General features: G+C 56.6%; 1 protein-coding gene across 21 annotated transcripts in view; it reads left to right on the plus strand.

Moving 5' to 3' along the window:
- Positions 1-15,357, plus strand: part of MYO18A (myosin XVIIIA) — a 91,507-nt gene that overhangs the window by 61,509 nt on the left and 14,641 nt on the right. For 20 of the 21 annotated variants that reach the window (XM_032457556.1, XM_032457563.1, XM_032457559.1 and 17 more), the window contains 17 exons: positions 1,799-1,864; positions 4,965-5,093; positions 5,813-5,956; positions 6,347-6,436; positions 6,574-6,693; positions 6,889-7,000; positions 7,333-7,460; positions 7,764-7,918; positions 9,740-9,863; positions 9,952-10,152; positions 10,710-10,820; positions 11,270-11,374; positions 11,625-11,771; positions 12,182-12,295; positions 13,649-13,765; positions 13,956-14,039; positions 14,468-14,605. In XM_032457556.1, coding sequence (XP_032313447.1) covers positions 1,799-1,864; positions 4,965-5,093; positions 5,813-5,956; positions 6,347-6,436; positions 6,574-6,693; positions 6,889-7,000; positions 7,333-7,460; positions 7,764-7,918; positions 9,740-9,863; positions 9,952-10,152; positions 10,710-10,820; positions 11,270-11,374; positions 11,625-11,771; positions 12,182-12,295; positions 13,649-13,765; positions 13,956-14,039; positions 14,468-14,605 — 2,085 coding nt within the window. Of the gene's footprint in view, positions 1-1,798; positions 1,865-4,964; positions 5,094-5,812; positions 5,957-6,346; positions 6,437-6,573; positions 6,694-6,888; positions 7,001-7,332; positions 7,461-7,763; positions 7,919-9,739; positions 9,864-9,951; positions 10,153-10,709; positions 10,821-11,269; positions 11,375-11,624; positions 11,772-11,856; positions 12,141-12,181; positions 12,296-13,648; positions 13,766-13,955; positions 14,040-14,467; positions 14,606-15,357 lie in introns of those variants that run through there. The other variant, XM_032457577.1, reaches the window with a different exon arrangement.

The following is a 15,357-nucleotide window of genomic DNA, read 5'->3' on the forward strand; positions in this document are numbered from 1 at the left end:
CGAGATGAGCGTGTCTGCTCTCTGATGAGCCAGACAATCCTCCAGGACCCTCTCAGGTGGCAGATCAGAACAAGGGTTTTAGGTGCCCCACTCGTAGCATCTGGGCCCTTCAGCCTTGACTCCCATGTGAGGGACTGCCTTCTGTATACACCTCTCCAGGTGCCTCCTTCCCCACCCCTCCTGTCTGAGTGGGAGAGGCTTCCCTCCCCTTGTCTGATCCCTTCCTCCTGTGCTTCGGAACCCATTCCCTTTGGTCCCTCTGGAGACCTGTTCCATCAGCATAAGTTCTCTCTCCTGTTCCCTCGGCCTCACCTTCTCTGCTGGCTCTTTTCTCTCAGTGGAGGAATATTCCACAGACATTGCTCTTGGAAAGGAGCCTTCTGTCACCCTCCCTCATGTGCTGGACCTTCAGTACTTACTTTCCTCCCACTGCTCCTGCCTCACCACCGTTCATTCCTCCCCCCGTAGCTGCCTGGTCCCCACCCCTGACCCCTGGGACTAGTCTTGTCCCACCACGCCCTCCATGTTGTCAGAGCTCATGGGCACTTTTCTCTGCTTCTTGGCAACATGTGACTCTGTTGACTCTGTTCTTTTTGAAACATTCTCTACTCAGCTTCTTTGCTGCCACTCCTGGGTTCCCCCTTGTCTCTTTGTTCTTTCTTTCTCAGCCCCTCCAAGCTTCCCTTCTTCCACTTTTCCCCAAAGTAAAGGTCTCTTTCTTATTTGTCCCTCTCCTTGGCCGTATCTGCTTTCTATTCTACACTGTCTTCCTGGGCAACCTCATTCACACCCATCACTTCAATTACCACATATATATTGATGGTCAGATCAATACCTCTCGCCCAGGCCTCTCTCCCACTCGACACGCATTTCTGTCTAGCTGCTTTCTGGACTTCTCTACCTGTATGCCTTATAGCACCTCAAACTCAGCGTGTTCAAACCAAACTGATCACATTTCCTCCCAAACCTACGCTTTCTCTTGTTTTCCCATCCTTGGAGGATGGCTCCATCATCCGTTTCCTGCATAAGTCAGAAACCTCAGTGTGTCCCTAGATTCTCCCCTCCCACCTACCCCTCCCCCACATCAGGCAAGGCTCCATCCCTTTAACATCTCTTGTATTTCCCCCTCTTCTCCTCCCTTTGGGTCAGGCTTTAGCCTTCTCTCCTGTGGATTCCTGCAGGAGCTGCCTAAGGGGTCTATCCATCCTCCACTCATATTCCAGTGGGATCTCTGCAAAAAGCAAATCTGATCATGCCCCTCCCTGAGAGAACCCTCCAAGGGCTCTCCGAGCACACAGGCTCACATACTTTGGCCCCTGCCCACCTCTCTAATTGCACTTTAATTGCCCCCTCCCACCCACTTCACCCCAGTTATACTGGACTACTCCGAGTTTCCTCTGTGCTTCCATGCCTTTACACATGCTAGGCCCTCTGCCTGAGATGCCCTCTCCCTGGCTTTGTCTGACTAATTCTTACTTGTATCTAAAGACAGCACAAGCAACACCTCCTCCGGGTGCCTTCCACAGCCCCCTTGTCTGACTTACACAACCTCCTCCTCTATGTACTTCACTGATTCTCTCGTCTCACTCCCCAACAAGATAGCTTGTTCGTCTTGCAGTCATCTTTATGTCCCCGGAATCCAGCACAGTGCCGGATGCTGTAGAAGCCACCAGTAGCGCTCACTAAATCAATAGTGGACCGTCCGAATGGAGAACGGGAAGGACTGAGTGACTGGGTGAAGCCTGAGTGGAGGTGGGGAGACCCTGGTGGGCTCTCTGACAGAGGTGTCTCTTTGCAGGCAGTGGAGGAGCTACTGGAATCCTTGGACCTGGAGAAAAGCAGCTGCAGCATGGGCCTGAGCCGGGTGAGTTGCCCCTACAGGAGGGCAGCCAGGCCTTCACTCTCTGGTCACCCTTGTCCAGATGATCGGCCCTCCCCTCCTGCTCTCCCTGCTCTGTCCAACTTCAGGAGTCTCTCGGGGCCCCTTCTAGGTCTTGCCCCCCAGCCCCTCCTGCCCCATCACTCTGGGGCTACCCTTCCTCTCAAGCTGCCCCCTTCAGGGCTAAGCCCAGGAAGTTAGATATTCCAACTGCAGCAAATGTGACTCCCCCTCCCTTTGAATAACTGGGCTTGTTCAGTGCCATGAACACCTCTCTGATATCAGGAGGGAGTGGGTTGGAAGATGGCCCTGAATTGGCCTGAGGCCTGGTGTGGGGAGTGGGGAAGGCAGGAGGGAGGAGAGCTGGGAGAAGCAGGAAGGCAGTCGGCAGGTGCTCCAGAAGGCAGGGCCCCCTTCTGGGGAGTTGTCCAGGGCTGTCAGGGCCCCAGAAAGCAAGCAGGACTTGGTGAGGCTGTGCCGAGCCACCTGCCCACAGGCCGAATTCCTCATCTGAATGGAACGCGGTGCATAAAAGGCAGGCACGCCCACCCCAGGTGCCAGTCTGCGGCATCTACCGGCACCAAAGGGCCAGCCGAGCGTCCCTCCCACGGGGCCGGGAGCCTGTGCACCCCTCTCTCCCAAGACCAGGAGGCTTGACAGCGGCATCCACGTATGTGCTCCAAGGGCTGAGGTGGGACAGAGAGCAGTTGGGAGTCCCCAGGAGGGTTCTGGCCTGTCCATCTGTCAGCAGAGAGGAAAGGAAGTCATGGGGAGTATGAGGTGGAAGGGGAGGCTCCCCGAAAGAGGCTCCCGTATTGCTTGTCGGCTCTGTTCTCCCTGTTCTGCATTCTGAGCCACTGGGAATCCCTTCCCCGACCCCTCACTCTTTGTTTCCACTGTCCCTGGTTTTCTCTTTTCCTTTTGGCCCTGACAGTCCCTGCTGGTATCTGTTCCTTGGTTTCAGATTCTGTTATTTTCTGTTTCTTTCCTGGTTCTCTGTTTCTCCTGTGGTCCCACCCTCTTTCCGTGTCATCCTTCTGGTTTTGGTCTCGGCTGTGTCTGGCTCACCTCCTTCATTCCTCCTCCCCACTGTCTCGAAGCTCAGAAGCTGCCAGCTGAGCTTCCTCCCTGGGAAGCCTGCAGTCAAAGATTTCAGTGCGGCCTCTTGGTTTCTCCCTGGGTGGGCTCCTGCCCCTCTGGTAGGCTAAGCTGCTGCTGGCTGGCATGGGGGTGGCACCTCCTCCAAGACATGCCTTGGGCAGCTAAGAGCCTGTACGGGCTGGTCCTCTTCCCAGCTGCCATCTCAGACTCTGCATCATCACAGGTGCCTGGCTGAAGGAGGCAAGTCCCACTCATGCTCAGAGCAGAATAGAGGCAAAGTCGGATGTTCACTGACATCTGGTTTGGCAGAGAAATTTCAGGGCTTCTCGGCTGTGATTAACAATGGCTGGTGAACGAGGATTCTCTGTGTGTTTATCACATTGCTTCAGAGGAAGGGGGTCTCAATCCAAGCCCACAGGACCCTGGGGGTTTAGGCAAGGAGTCTGGGGGTCTGAGAGCCTCCTGATGTTGTTTGTAAAATATATATGGATGGGTATGTTGGCGGGGGCGTGGGGTGTGGAGATGGCCCTGAGATTTCACCTAATTCTCAAAAGGACTCAACCTCACAAATGTGCAGCTGTTAGGAGAGGTGTGAGGCTTGCTGCCCTAGTCTCTAGACCACCCTTTCTCTGCTCAGTGTGTTTCTGGGCCATTCTCTGTCCCCCTCCCCAGCACCTCACTACTTCTGTCCCAGTCAGACAGCTGTGTGCTGGCCATTAGCATGTTGGCTCACCTCCTCCGGGGACTTGGGTCTTCCCTACCCTCTGTGGAATCTCAGGCTCACGGATTGTGGGAAACAGAGGCCCAGGTGGGGCTGGAGACCCGTGGGAGATCTCAGGTGCTCACCCCGGGTGTTGCACAGGACTGAGCTGGCTTTCTCCCAGGCCGGCCTCAGGGGACCAGGTTCTTGCCAGAGGCAAAGGTTTCTCAGCAGAAAGTGTAGGCCCCTCCCCACTTCTTCCCTGGAGGGAGGCCTGGGGACACCGTACCTATCAGTTCTGAATGTTTCGCATGGAGTTCACATCTTCTCTTTGCCCCACAAAAGGGAATTTTTCTGTCTTCTGGGCAAGGTGGAGGTGGCATATACCTAGGTGTCTGTTTCTTTGCCCTCTTTAAGGAAACCAGAGTCTCTTTTTCACCTGTTTTTCCCCCACTTCTTCCCTTAACACAGAACATTTTACCCAGCCCCATTTCTGGGCACCAAAGAGAGAGGAGAGGCTGAGTGTGGGGGTGCCCAGCTGGTTCCTCTCACATCTGCCCTCCAGCCCCCAAACCTGTATGACAGGTCCCTTGCCTGGGCCAACCCCCGCCCACCCCACAGGCTTTTTCATGAGATGAAACCTGGGGGTGGGGGTGGGGTGTTGGCACATGAAAGGGGAGACAGTCTGAAATGAAATCCAGTGGGGAGTGTGCAGAGAAGCCCCTCGCCCCCCTTCCTCCCCCTTCTCTGCATACTGCTTCCCAGACCTGTTTCTTCTTCCACACATAGACCTCTGTCCACCTGATCCCAGGCACCTGGAGGCCGGAGGTGGCCGGGGCCTGCAGTGGGGCCTGCGGTGGGGCCTGCGGTGTGCTGTGGGCACAGGGTCATGGGCAGAGCTGCTGGCGGCCCTGGGGGAAGAAGCCACCATAGGTGTTGCTGAGGGGTGTCCTCTCCCCCTTTGACAGCAGCTGCTTCCGTCTTTCTTGTCCCAGATACCTTCCCTCTGGTGTCTCTCTCTTTTCATCTCTCTTTGAAGTTGGATTTCCCACCTTACTCCTCCCCTTCCAAAACCTCCCAGCCCCCAGCCTGGCCCTCCTCCCTCAGCCTTCCCCAGGCCTCTTCTTGCTCCTTCCCTCCTCTCTTGGACACTGGGGTTTTCAGGCTTTTCCTGGGCCAAGAGCCACACCCCCAGGCCTGCTGGTTTTCTGTTCCAGCTGCTTGTTCCTCCACCGGGTGGCCCCCGGCCCAGGTCCCGCCTTCACCTGGCTGGCTTCTCCACAGGTATTCTTCCGGGCGGGCACATTGGCACGTCTGGAGGAGCAGCGGGATGAACAAACCAGCAGGAACCTAACCTTGTTCCAGGCGGCCTGCCGGGGCTACCTGGCCCGCCAACACTTCAAGAAGAAAAAGGTGCTGCTCCAGGGACATCCCTGTCCCACAGCCCAGCCTAGACGGGCAGAGCTGGCTCCTGGGGTGGGGGTTAGGAGGGCCACTCTAGGGGACATGCAGGGCGGGAGGCTGGTCTTGGGACAGTGAGTTATTACCTGGGGGAGAAGAGGCAGGACCTGCCAGGGGCACCATGCTCTGGGCTGGGCCAGGATTGGGGTGGGCAGCTCCCCCGTGCCAGGGAGAGTGCTGGTGTGCCCAGCAATGGGGCCTTGTGGCCTGGTCTGAGAGCTAGGGTGGTGGGGGAGCAGGGCCCAGGCAAAGGTGAGCTCTGGATCATAGGCTGCTCCATGAAGATTAAGGAGCTGTGTCAGCGACTCCTTTTCTTATTAGCAAGTCCATAAAACAGCCAGCACCGCCGCCTCTTGTGTTTCAGCAAGATTAGGTTTTATAGCACATCTAGGCCAGGGTGCTGGAAATAATCAGGCAGCAAATAAAGCAGACGAAATTATTCCTAATGACGGAGGAGCAGTTAGTGCCCAGTGCAGTGCTCCCGGGGCTGGCTCTCTGCCGCCCACTCTCTGAGGGATGGAGGGAGGCCAGGGACAAGGGTGGTTTAGGGAATGCTTAACTCGAGGTCAGGTGGCCAGAGGAGCAGCCCAGCAGCTGGGCTGGTGTTGGGGAGGGTCCTGGCTAGGCGTGGGACTGAGAGCCTGCTGTGCGCCACTCCCACCCCAACTTAGATCCAGGACCTGGCCATTCGCTGTGTGCAGAAGAACATCAAGAAGAATAAAGGGGTGAAGGACTGGCCCTGGTGGAAGCTCTTCACCACCGTGCGACCCCTTATCGAGGTTCAGCTGTCGGAGGAGCAGATCCGGAACAAAGACGTACGTGACAGCCTGGGCAGGGCCACACAGCCAGGAGGGAAGGGCTGGAGTTCATCCACGTGGGCAAGAGTTTTGCCGGCTTGTCTTGGGCTCCCAAGTGCTCCTTTGTTTAGTCCAGAGAGCTAGTGTCCTTGAACTATGCCCAGCAAACCGAAGGTATCCATCTGACGTGCTGGCTGACCCCCTGGGTATCCTCTTAGTATAAGACCTCAGGCCTCCTTGGCACATGGGGAAGGGTCTACCGACGGAGACCCAGGGAGGCAGTGGCTTCCTGATCCCTCATGTCCTGGCCTGAGCTTCACCAGCTTCACTCACCCCAAGAGTACAGATCCCGAGCCCCAACCTCTTGCAGTGCCTCTGGCTCACTTTGCCCTCCTTACTGCACCCTAGGAGGAGATCCAGCAGCTGAGAAGCAAGCTTGAGAAGGTGGAGAAGGAGCGGAATGAGCTGCGGCTCAGCAGTGACCGGCTGGAGACCCGGGTGAGCGATACCCAGCACCCAACAGATTGCCCACCTCTGCAGGGCAGCCACCCGGGAGCCTCCACCCCACCCTCCCGGTGTTCCAGCTGAGTGAGGCAGACATTTCAACTGGTGGTGACTCCCTCCCCCAACCCCAGATCTCCGAGCTGACATCGGAGCTGACGGATGAACGTAACACAGGGGAGTCCGCCTCCCAGCTGCTGGACGCGGAGACTGCGGAGAGGCTCCGGGCAGAGAAAGAGATGAAGGAGCTGCAGGTGAGGGCAAGGCTGTGCTAGGGCTGCCACTCTGGTGCCCATCTCCTCCTCCAAGGACAGGTGGCATCTTTGCCACCAGCCCAGCAGCCCTGTCTGCCCTGGGTAAGCATGTGACCATGGTCTGTGTGGTTCAGGGGTGCAGATGGTACTGAGTGAAGGGGTGGAACTGCACACCTCATCACCATCTTTCTGCAGACCCAGTATGATGCACTGAAGAAGCAAATGGAGGTGATGGAAATGGAGGTGATGGAGGCCCGTCTCATCCGGGCAGCTGAGATCAACGGGGAAGTGGATGATGATGACACAGGTGGGTCAGAGGCTGGAGGACTCGGCAGTGGCCTGAGTGGCAAACTCTGATACCTACCCCTGGGCAATCATGATAATGATGATGTTCAAGAACTATATCCAAGGACCATGATCTGGCGGTCCCAGGAGAGAAGACAGCACACGTAGCCACATCGCCATCTCTAGTCTTTTCCCAGCTAGTGGCTCCTTCTGTCTTGGGAGGAAGCCATTGTTCCAGGAGCCTTTCTGAGTCCCTCTGGCTGACTCCATCTGTTGCCCCATCCTTCATCTCCTCTGCCCCTTCTCGGGGACACTCATCAGCGCAGTCCTCCCTATTCTGCCCCAAATACACAGGTGGCGAGTGGCGCCTTAAGTATGAACGAGCAGTGCGGGAGGTGGACTTCACCAAGAAGCGGCTCCAGCAGGAGTTTGAGGACAAGCTGGAGGTGGAGCAGCAGAACAAGAGGCAGCTGGAGAGGCGGGTGAGTCTGGTAGAAAGAGTAGAGGCCTGTGCCTGGGAGGGCTGGGAGGAGCTTGGTGCCGCATGTTGTCCCGGTGAATGGTCAGAGCCAGGCAGGCCCTGGGAGCAACAGGGAAGGGTTGACTTGTTAGCCATTTGGTATAGGGAACAACCAAGGGTAAACTATTACGAGGGTGTCTTAGGTTCCCTGGATGACCCTGGCTTCATCCCTCATTCCTGATCCCCCCCCTCCTTCATTCACTTCCTTCTCCACGCCCTCCACTAAAACTCCCTGGGCAACCCTGCACCCCATCTCATCCCCTAGCTTGGGGACCTGCAGGCAGATAGTGACGAGAGCCAGCGGGCCCTGCAGCAGCTCAAGAAGAAGTGTCAGCGGCTGACGGCCGAGCTGCAGGACACCAAGCTTCACCTGGAGGGCCAGCAAGTCCGCAACCATGAGCTGGAGAAGAAGCAGAGAAGGTGGGTGGATCCCCTGCTCTGGGCGCAGAGGACTTTCTAGAGCCATGACAGACAGGGCTCCCTGCCTCCCTTCAGGGAGGAAAGAAGGGAGGGCCTGAGTTTGGCCAGGCACTTTGCCTGCATGGTCATTCACCCTGGAATGTGAGTCAGGGTCTCACTCCTGACCTCTGAGGAGCACACAGACCACATCCCCACTGACAGCCTGCTCACTTAGGCCTCTACTTTCCGATGTGTTCTCCCTAGCGTGTGCCTGTCCACCCTGCCTGGGACCAGAAAGGATGGGCATCCGCAAAGCCCCATGCAGGAACCACTCCACGGCAGCCCTGCCCCTTGCCCCCACCCAGCTCCCTATATCTCCCTTGCCCCAGCCATACAAACACACTCTCCTGACTAATGTCATTAAACTACCGTGCCACTTCCATCTCATTATGGTAATGACACAAAGGGAGGGCACAGCCCTCACAGGAGAAAATCCAATCTAAATTAATTTCCCTGGCTGGGGATGGGAATGGGATGCCTTTATTAGTAACACAGAGGAACCCACACACCCCAGGAACAGCAGGGTGCCCCAGGGAGTGGGAATAGCACCCAGATCCCCTCTGCAGGGGACGGGTTCTCAACAGAGTCACCAGTTGCCTTTGTGAAGGGGCAACCCCACACCCACAACTCTGGAAATGAGAATGGCAGGGCTGAGTCCTTCCAGTGACCCTGGCTTACCCTCTGCCTCTTGGGCTCACTAGGGCCTGTGAGGCTGCTGCTTTGCAGAGAGCAAGGGGAAATAGGAAACCCTATATTCCTCCCTCCCAGCACCACGACTCTGCTTCCCTAGTTCTTATCTTTTCCCCACCCCCCTTTTACCTAGAGGCAGGCACCCTCCGTGGGACCCCCCTCTCTGAGCACCCCGTTGACAGTGCCAGCTTGGCCTAGTTACCGTCTTGCTACGCTCCTCGCTGGGCAACTTAATAAGTTTCAGCTGCCCGGAGTTTTCTTACTTTCTTTTGTGTGTCAGTGTGTGTGTGTGATGTGGGGTTGGGATGGGGATGAGCTGTTCAATTTTCGACAGGAACCTGATTAGCTATTCAGGGGAGGTGTTAAGAGGAATTTCAGCAATTTGCTTCTTATTTAGAGTCACTGGGCAGGAAATGGAAGGCTGGGAAATGGAGAAGTGAAGAAAGAAGCCCCCGACTGTGGACTGTGCACCCGTTGAAGCACGCTGCCAGCTGGGCACAGTTGGAATGGGGCTTCCAGCCGGGTGTGGGGTGTCCTGGGGGTGACATGGGTACTGCTGGGGAAGGTGGGCCCGGCCAGAGATTGGTGCCCACAGGTGGGGCAGCAGCCAGCTCCTCCATCTGGAGTTGCCAAATTGAACCGTAGAAAGTGAGTTAGGCAAGGCAGGATGTCTGTCCATTTCTATCCATTCTGATGCCCCCTCTGCCCTCACCCTGGCCCCTCATTTCATTCTTTGAACTACTGAAGGGGAAAGGTCAAGGCTTAATGCTAGAGGAGAGTCTGTCCACCTCTCCCGTGGAAGCAGTCTGTGGGTCCTTCTTAGGCCCACCTGTTGAAAGGGCTCTGTGGACCTGCTTGATGAAATGCACTCCTATCCCAGACCAGGCTGCTCAGCAGGGCCTCCGTGTCCTGACCTGTAACCCCTGAATGTCACCTCACCACCGCCCCCAAGTTCAGGCTGCAGCACTGCCCCCCACCCCTGACTTGTGTCTTGTCCAAATCTGTGGCACAACTTCCTGGCAGCCTCTGGGTGCTGGAGACCTGGACATTTCCCTTATCTGATGGAACCGTCATGACCACGCTTCCTCACAGGTTTGACAGTGAGCTCTCGCAGGCACACGAGGAGGCCCAGCGGGAGAAGCTGCAGCGGGAGAAGCTGCAGCGGGAGAAAGACACGCTCCTTGCTGAGGCTTTCAGCCTGAAGCAGCAACTGGAGGTGTGTGGGGCTGCCCATCATCCACACCCCATCCCCCTCACAGGTCTGGGCCAGCCCTGGCCCAGCCTCATCTTCTCTTTTGTACCAGGAGAAAGACATGGACATTGCGGGATTCACCCAGAAGGTTGTGTCACTTGAAGCTGAGCTTCAGGACATTTCTTCCCAAGAGTCCAAGGATGAGGCCTCTCTGGCCAAGGTCAAGAAACAGCTCCGGGACCTGGAAGCTAAAGTCAAGGATCAGGAAGAGGAGCTGGATGAGCAGGCGGGGACCATCCAGATGCTGGAGCAGGTGCTGAGGGCTTGGCCAAGGGAGGCACCACTGACCCTACAGCCACCCAAGGGTGTGGGCCAGAGGAGGGCAAGATCCCAAATTCAGTCATTCATTCTTTCCCTTACCCACAAAATATTGAGGGAGCATCTGATCTGTGCCAGCCACAGTGTGAAGATAATTAAGCTTTCCTGGTGCTTTCCACAAGAACAGATCTTAATGAGCTCCATTGGTGAGGGACTCAGGATGCATGGCAGCTGGAGGGCCATGAGCCCATCCAGCCTGCCACTGAGCCACCATGTCAGTTCAGGGAGCTAGAGCCTGGAGGCCAAGTGAAAAGCTGCAGGGCTGTCCCATGCCCAGCAGCCTTCTCTGGGCCTGTGCCAGACATCTAGTAAAGGAGTTCAGCTTCTCTGGAGAAGCCAGCTGCTGCAGGAGCAAGGTGGGAGCAAAGGGAACTGCTGGCAGAGATGTTCCCTGCTCCCAAGCCTGGGGAGACTGGCCCATTGGGGTGTGGTGGGAAGGGGTCAGGGCACTGCTGGGAAAGAAACCCAGTCCCTACTCCCACCCACCTCCAGGCCAAGCTGCGGCTCGAGATGGAGATGGAGCGGATGAGGCAGACCCATTCCAAGGAGATGGAGGGTCGGGATGAGGAGGTAGAAGAGGCCCGGCAGTCGTGTCAGAAGAAGGTAAGGCCGTGGGCACTTACCTGTCCAGTGTAAACACCAGTTCCCCATCACTCCTTTAAAGTAAGGGCTGTTCTGTTTCCCTACCTTAGCCACACTGTCTTCCATTGCCATTCAGGACTGGGAAGCTCCACTCAGGATCCTGGCATTGGCTGAGATATGTGCTCTCAGGGTCTGTAAAGAAGCTCAGGCCTTTGAGAAGCTAATGCCCCCTCCTTTCTGTGCCAAGCAGCAGGCAACTAGCCTAGCCCAGTGGAGCCTGCCAACTTAGGAACAAGGGCTCCCTCCCAGGCTGCCTTGAAACTCTAGGAACTTCAAATTCAGGGTCTGACGCCTTCTGGGGTCATCCATGCTCAGCCCTGGCCCACTGTTTTCCTGGGATGGAGAGATCCAGCAGGGAAGGGGCTGGCTAGCGCTGGACACTAAAGGGACTGATGGACCCCTGTCCTCAGTTAAAGCAAATGGAAGTACAGCTTGAGGAGGAGTATGAGGACAAGCAGAAGGTGCTGCGGGAGAAGCGGGAGCTGGAGAGCAAGCTGGCCACGCTTAGTGACCAGGTGAGTGGAGACTGCTGGCTGCCACAGGGAGAGCTGGGAACAGGAGGGGTGCTGGCTCTGTAGGGCCTGCTGTCATCACCTGTGGGAGGGGGTGATCACCATCCATGGCAGCCCCGGGCTTTCTCACTGGCCAGCGTGATCCTGGCACTTTTACTTTCATTGCTCATGAGGGGTCTCTGAGAGTGAGGGCAGGGTGAGGAGTGGACTTGGGGAAGACAGGAGGAAGCCCCAGCTTCTGGTGTCCACCCAGGTGAACCAGCGGGACTTTGAGTCAGAGAAGCGGCTCCGAAAGGACCTGAAGCGCACCAAGGCCCTGCTGGCGGATGCCCAGATCATGCTGGACCACCTGAAGAACAATGCACCCAGCAAGAGGGAGATTGCCCAGCTGAAGAACCAGGTATCTGCAGACAGGAAGTCATAAGCTCCAGGGGCAACCAAGCTTAGTTTTTCAGTTCTCTCTTTCTCTCCCTCTGGCCTCTCAGTGGTTCTTGAGTCCTTGGGAAGGAAGGTGACAGAGAAGTGGGGAGAAGCCACTTGCAGCACCCAGACTCCCCAGGGTCTGCCCATGCAGTATGCATGACCGCCAAGCCCAGGATGCTGTGGGCGGGCCCAGCACCTACCACCCCATCACGGGAGGAGATGCGGTGCTCTCACCACAACACATCACAGCCCCGGGGTCTCAAGTGAACGAAGGAGGAGAAGGAGAGCTCCTGTGTTCCCTCTCCCCGTGAGCACTTGGCACAGCCCTCCTGCCCCGAGGGGGATGGCTGACTTCTCTCTCTGGGGCGGGGGTGGCTCTGTGTCCAGCTGGAGGAGTCAGAGTTCACCTGTGCAGCAGCCGTGAAAGCGCGGAAAGCAATGGAGGTGGAGATCGAAGACCTGCATCTGCAGATCGATGACATCGCCAAAGCCAAGACAGCGGTGAGAATGCAGGGTGTGCAGGGCCAGACTCGGGGACTGGGGGAGAGTGTAGCTGTGATGTCGGCTCCCTTTACCCTCAACAGGGCTCCTTCCCCAGCTCAGCCCCTTCACCGGGGCTTCCTGCAGGGAGAGCTGCCCCTACCCTCTGCCTCTCCCCACTCAGAGCAGAGACCTGGAGGGGGTGAGGTGGAGGAGGGAGCCAGCAAGGGCCCATCTCCCTGCTTAACCACCTGCCTGTGGGAGCTTGGCCGCAGGCCCCAACACCATAAATAAAGGCAGCTAATGTGGCTGAGAGATGTAAACAGGTACCTAGAGATTAGCAGAAGTACCGATAAGAGGATGGGATGGCTCCGTTTCCCTCCCCTGCCCCTGGCCAACCCACTGACAAGCCCAAGCGGCAGCTAATTAGAGCGCTTATTTAATGCCTCCCTTTTAATTCCCCACCTCTCCCACGGCCCATCCATCGGCTGAAAACTCATTACTGGGATGCGGCCACCAGTACCTCCTCGGGCAGGGAATGGGGCAGGGGAGGAGGCTGGGCTTGACTCTGGGCTCCCTGGCCCCCAAGCTGGTCACCTGGCTGCTGAGAGATGCCAATCTCCTGGGCTTGATTTATTTCTGTGACATTTGTGCTCCTCAGCAGTTTTCAGGTGAGTAATTCAAATTCTTTAATTGTGTTAAAAAAAAAAAAAGGCTGTTATAAAATTACCATTTTATTTAAATCCAAGTTAATAAATTTCTTGGCGGAGGCTTCCCCAGCTCCCCACAGCCTGGTAACAAGATGGATGGGGCAGAGAAGGAGCCAACGCAGTCATTTTGGTTTGGAATTACAGGCTAATAGATTCATTCATTTCCTGAAGCTGCTGTTGGCTGTCTCTTCCCTTCCCCCCAGGAGTGGACTCGCTGTGGGGGCTGGAAGGCTGGGAAACAGGCAGTCCCAGAGGAAACAAGAGTCCATGCCAGGAGAGCTTTACAGATTTGAGGGGTCCTTCCCTGGGGCCTGATGGGGGCAGAGTGTGCACAGGTTAGAGCTTAGATGCTACTGCTAGGAGGATGTGTCGCTGGTTCTGGACCGACCTTTTCTGCCTTGTCATTAGCCTTCAAAGAACTTCGTTATTTAGCCCAGGGTCTGCCTGAGTGGTGAAGACAGCTCTTTCCGTCAGCTCCCAGCCCAGAGCAGGACAGGTAGCTCTCTGAGTATCACTGGTCCTGGCACCTACTCCCGCAGGTGGGCCTGGCCCCGTCTTCAGCCCCTCCCATTGGAAGTGGCCTGGGGGAGGTTCAGTCTTCCCACTGAGGACCATCAGGCACACTAGGCCTAATATTCTCTGATCTGTCTTTGCCTCTGTCCAGCTGGAGGAGCAGCTGAGCCGTCTTCAGCGGGAGAAGAATGAGATCCAGAACCGGCTGGAGGAGGATCAGGAGGACATGAATGAGCTGATGAAGAAGCACAAGGCAGCCGTGGCTCAGGTGCCTGCCCAGGAGTGCCCCTCCACACCCTACACTGGCACTGTCCTCTGGTCCTCCTCGTAGGCCCCCAGCACAGCCACTTCTTTTGGGAGGTCGCAGTGCCTGCGTGCCCTGGCCCTCCATGTGGGGTGGAGTGGGCTGAATTTGGTGCTTGTAGGGGATCCTGCTTCAGCCCTCTCTCCTTTCCCAGGCCTCCCGGGACCTGGCTCAGATGAATGATCTCCAAGCTCAGCTAGAAGAAGCCAACAAAGAGAAGCAGGAGCTGCAGGAAAAGGTAGAGACCAGGGTCTCCCTTAGTAGAGACAGGGTGCCAGGATTGCTGTGGGGGGGGGGGGGATGAACCCCCGAGAGTTCACAGACCAGCACCCGCTTCTCTCTGCCATCCGTCATCCACAGAGCATCGTCAGCAAGTGCAAAGGCCTAGGCTTAGAGCCATGTCACCGTAGCAGACATTTTGGCTTCCGCTGCCTCATTTCACATTTCTATTCCCTCTCTGGTCCTTAGCAAAATCCGTGCCAGTGCTGGGCCAGATGGGGAATGCCTCTGGCTCAGGGCCCCATCCTTCCACCTCCCTTGGGCATCTCTCCCTCCCTCGGCCTTCTAGTCACGATGGTGATCTTGCAGCAGGGAAGGGGGGACAGACCCTGCTCCCTCCCTTTCTAAGCTCAGTTCTTTCTTCCCTTCCTGCCCTGCACCCTCCAGCTACAAGCCCTTCAGAGCCAAGTGGAGTTCCTGGAGCAGTCCATGGTGGACAAGTCCCTGGTGAGCAGACAAGAAGCTAAGATCCGAGAGCTGGAGACACGCCTGGAGTTCGAAAGGACCCAAGTGAAGCGGCTGGAGGTGGGTGCACACTTCCCCCAGTCTGGTCCGCAGTGAGCAGCAGGTCAGAGCAGCCCCAGCAGCTGGAGTCACGCATGCTCAGCAGAGCTGGGCAGGCCTGCGGCCGCTCCTCAGAGGCCTCTGCCAAGCTGCCAGGCCAGCTGACGGGGCGGGTGCCTTCTCCCCCGCCCACCCAGCCCGCTCTCTGGGCATCGCGGAGCCTGCCTACTTTACATTCTGTTTCCGTGCTTGCTTTCTGCCAAGGGACCAGAGCAGCTTAGCTTTTCGTCTTCATATTTTCCTCCACCGTGTGCTCCCCGCGCCAGTCCCCTCACTGCTCTCTGGCAGGGTCATAAATATGCAGCGGATGGCGCCACTTCTGCGAGGGCTGGAGTCTGTCCTCTCCTCTCACTGCTCGCTCTTTCTCCCCCTTCCCTTTTCTTTTCCCTTTTTTCCTCAATTCTTCCCACTCTTCCCATCTCTGCTTTTTCTCCTTCTCCCTTCATTATCCTTCATTTTTGCCCCATTCTTTCTTCTCCTTCTATGTTTATTTTATCCCCAATCTCATTTCTTACCCTGTCCTATTTCTTCCTTTCTCCCCACCCCATTTCTCCTCTCCCTCTACTTTTCATTCTTTTCCCTTCAACGCTCCTCCTTTTCCTGTTCACCTCCTTCTTCCCTTTTCATCCCTCCTTCCTCCCAACTGTAATCTCCTTTAATTTTAATTTAATCCTTTCGGTTCTACTCTCTGGAAGCCAGTGTGCTCCAGCCCC

This window comes from Camelus ferus, chromosome 16, assembly GCF_009834535.1.
Source record: "Camelus ferus isolate YT-003-E chromosome 16, BCGSAC_Cfer_1.0, whole genome shotgun sequence".
Taxonomy (NCBI): domain Eukaryota; kingdom Metazoa; phylum Chordata; class Mammalia; order Artiodactyla; family Camelidae; genus Camelus; species Camelus ferus.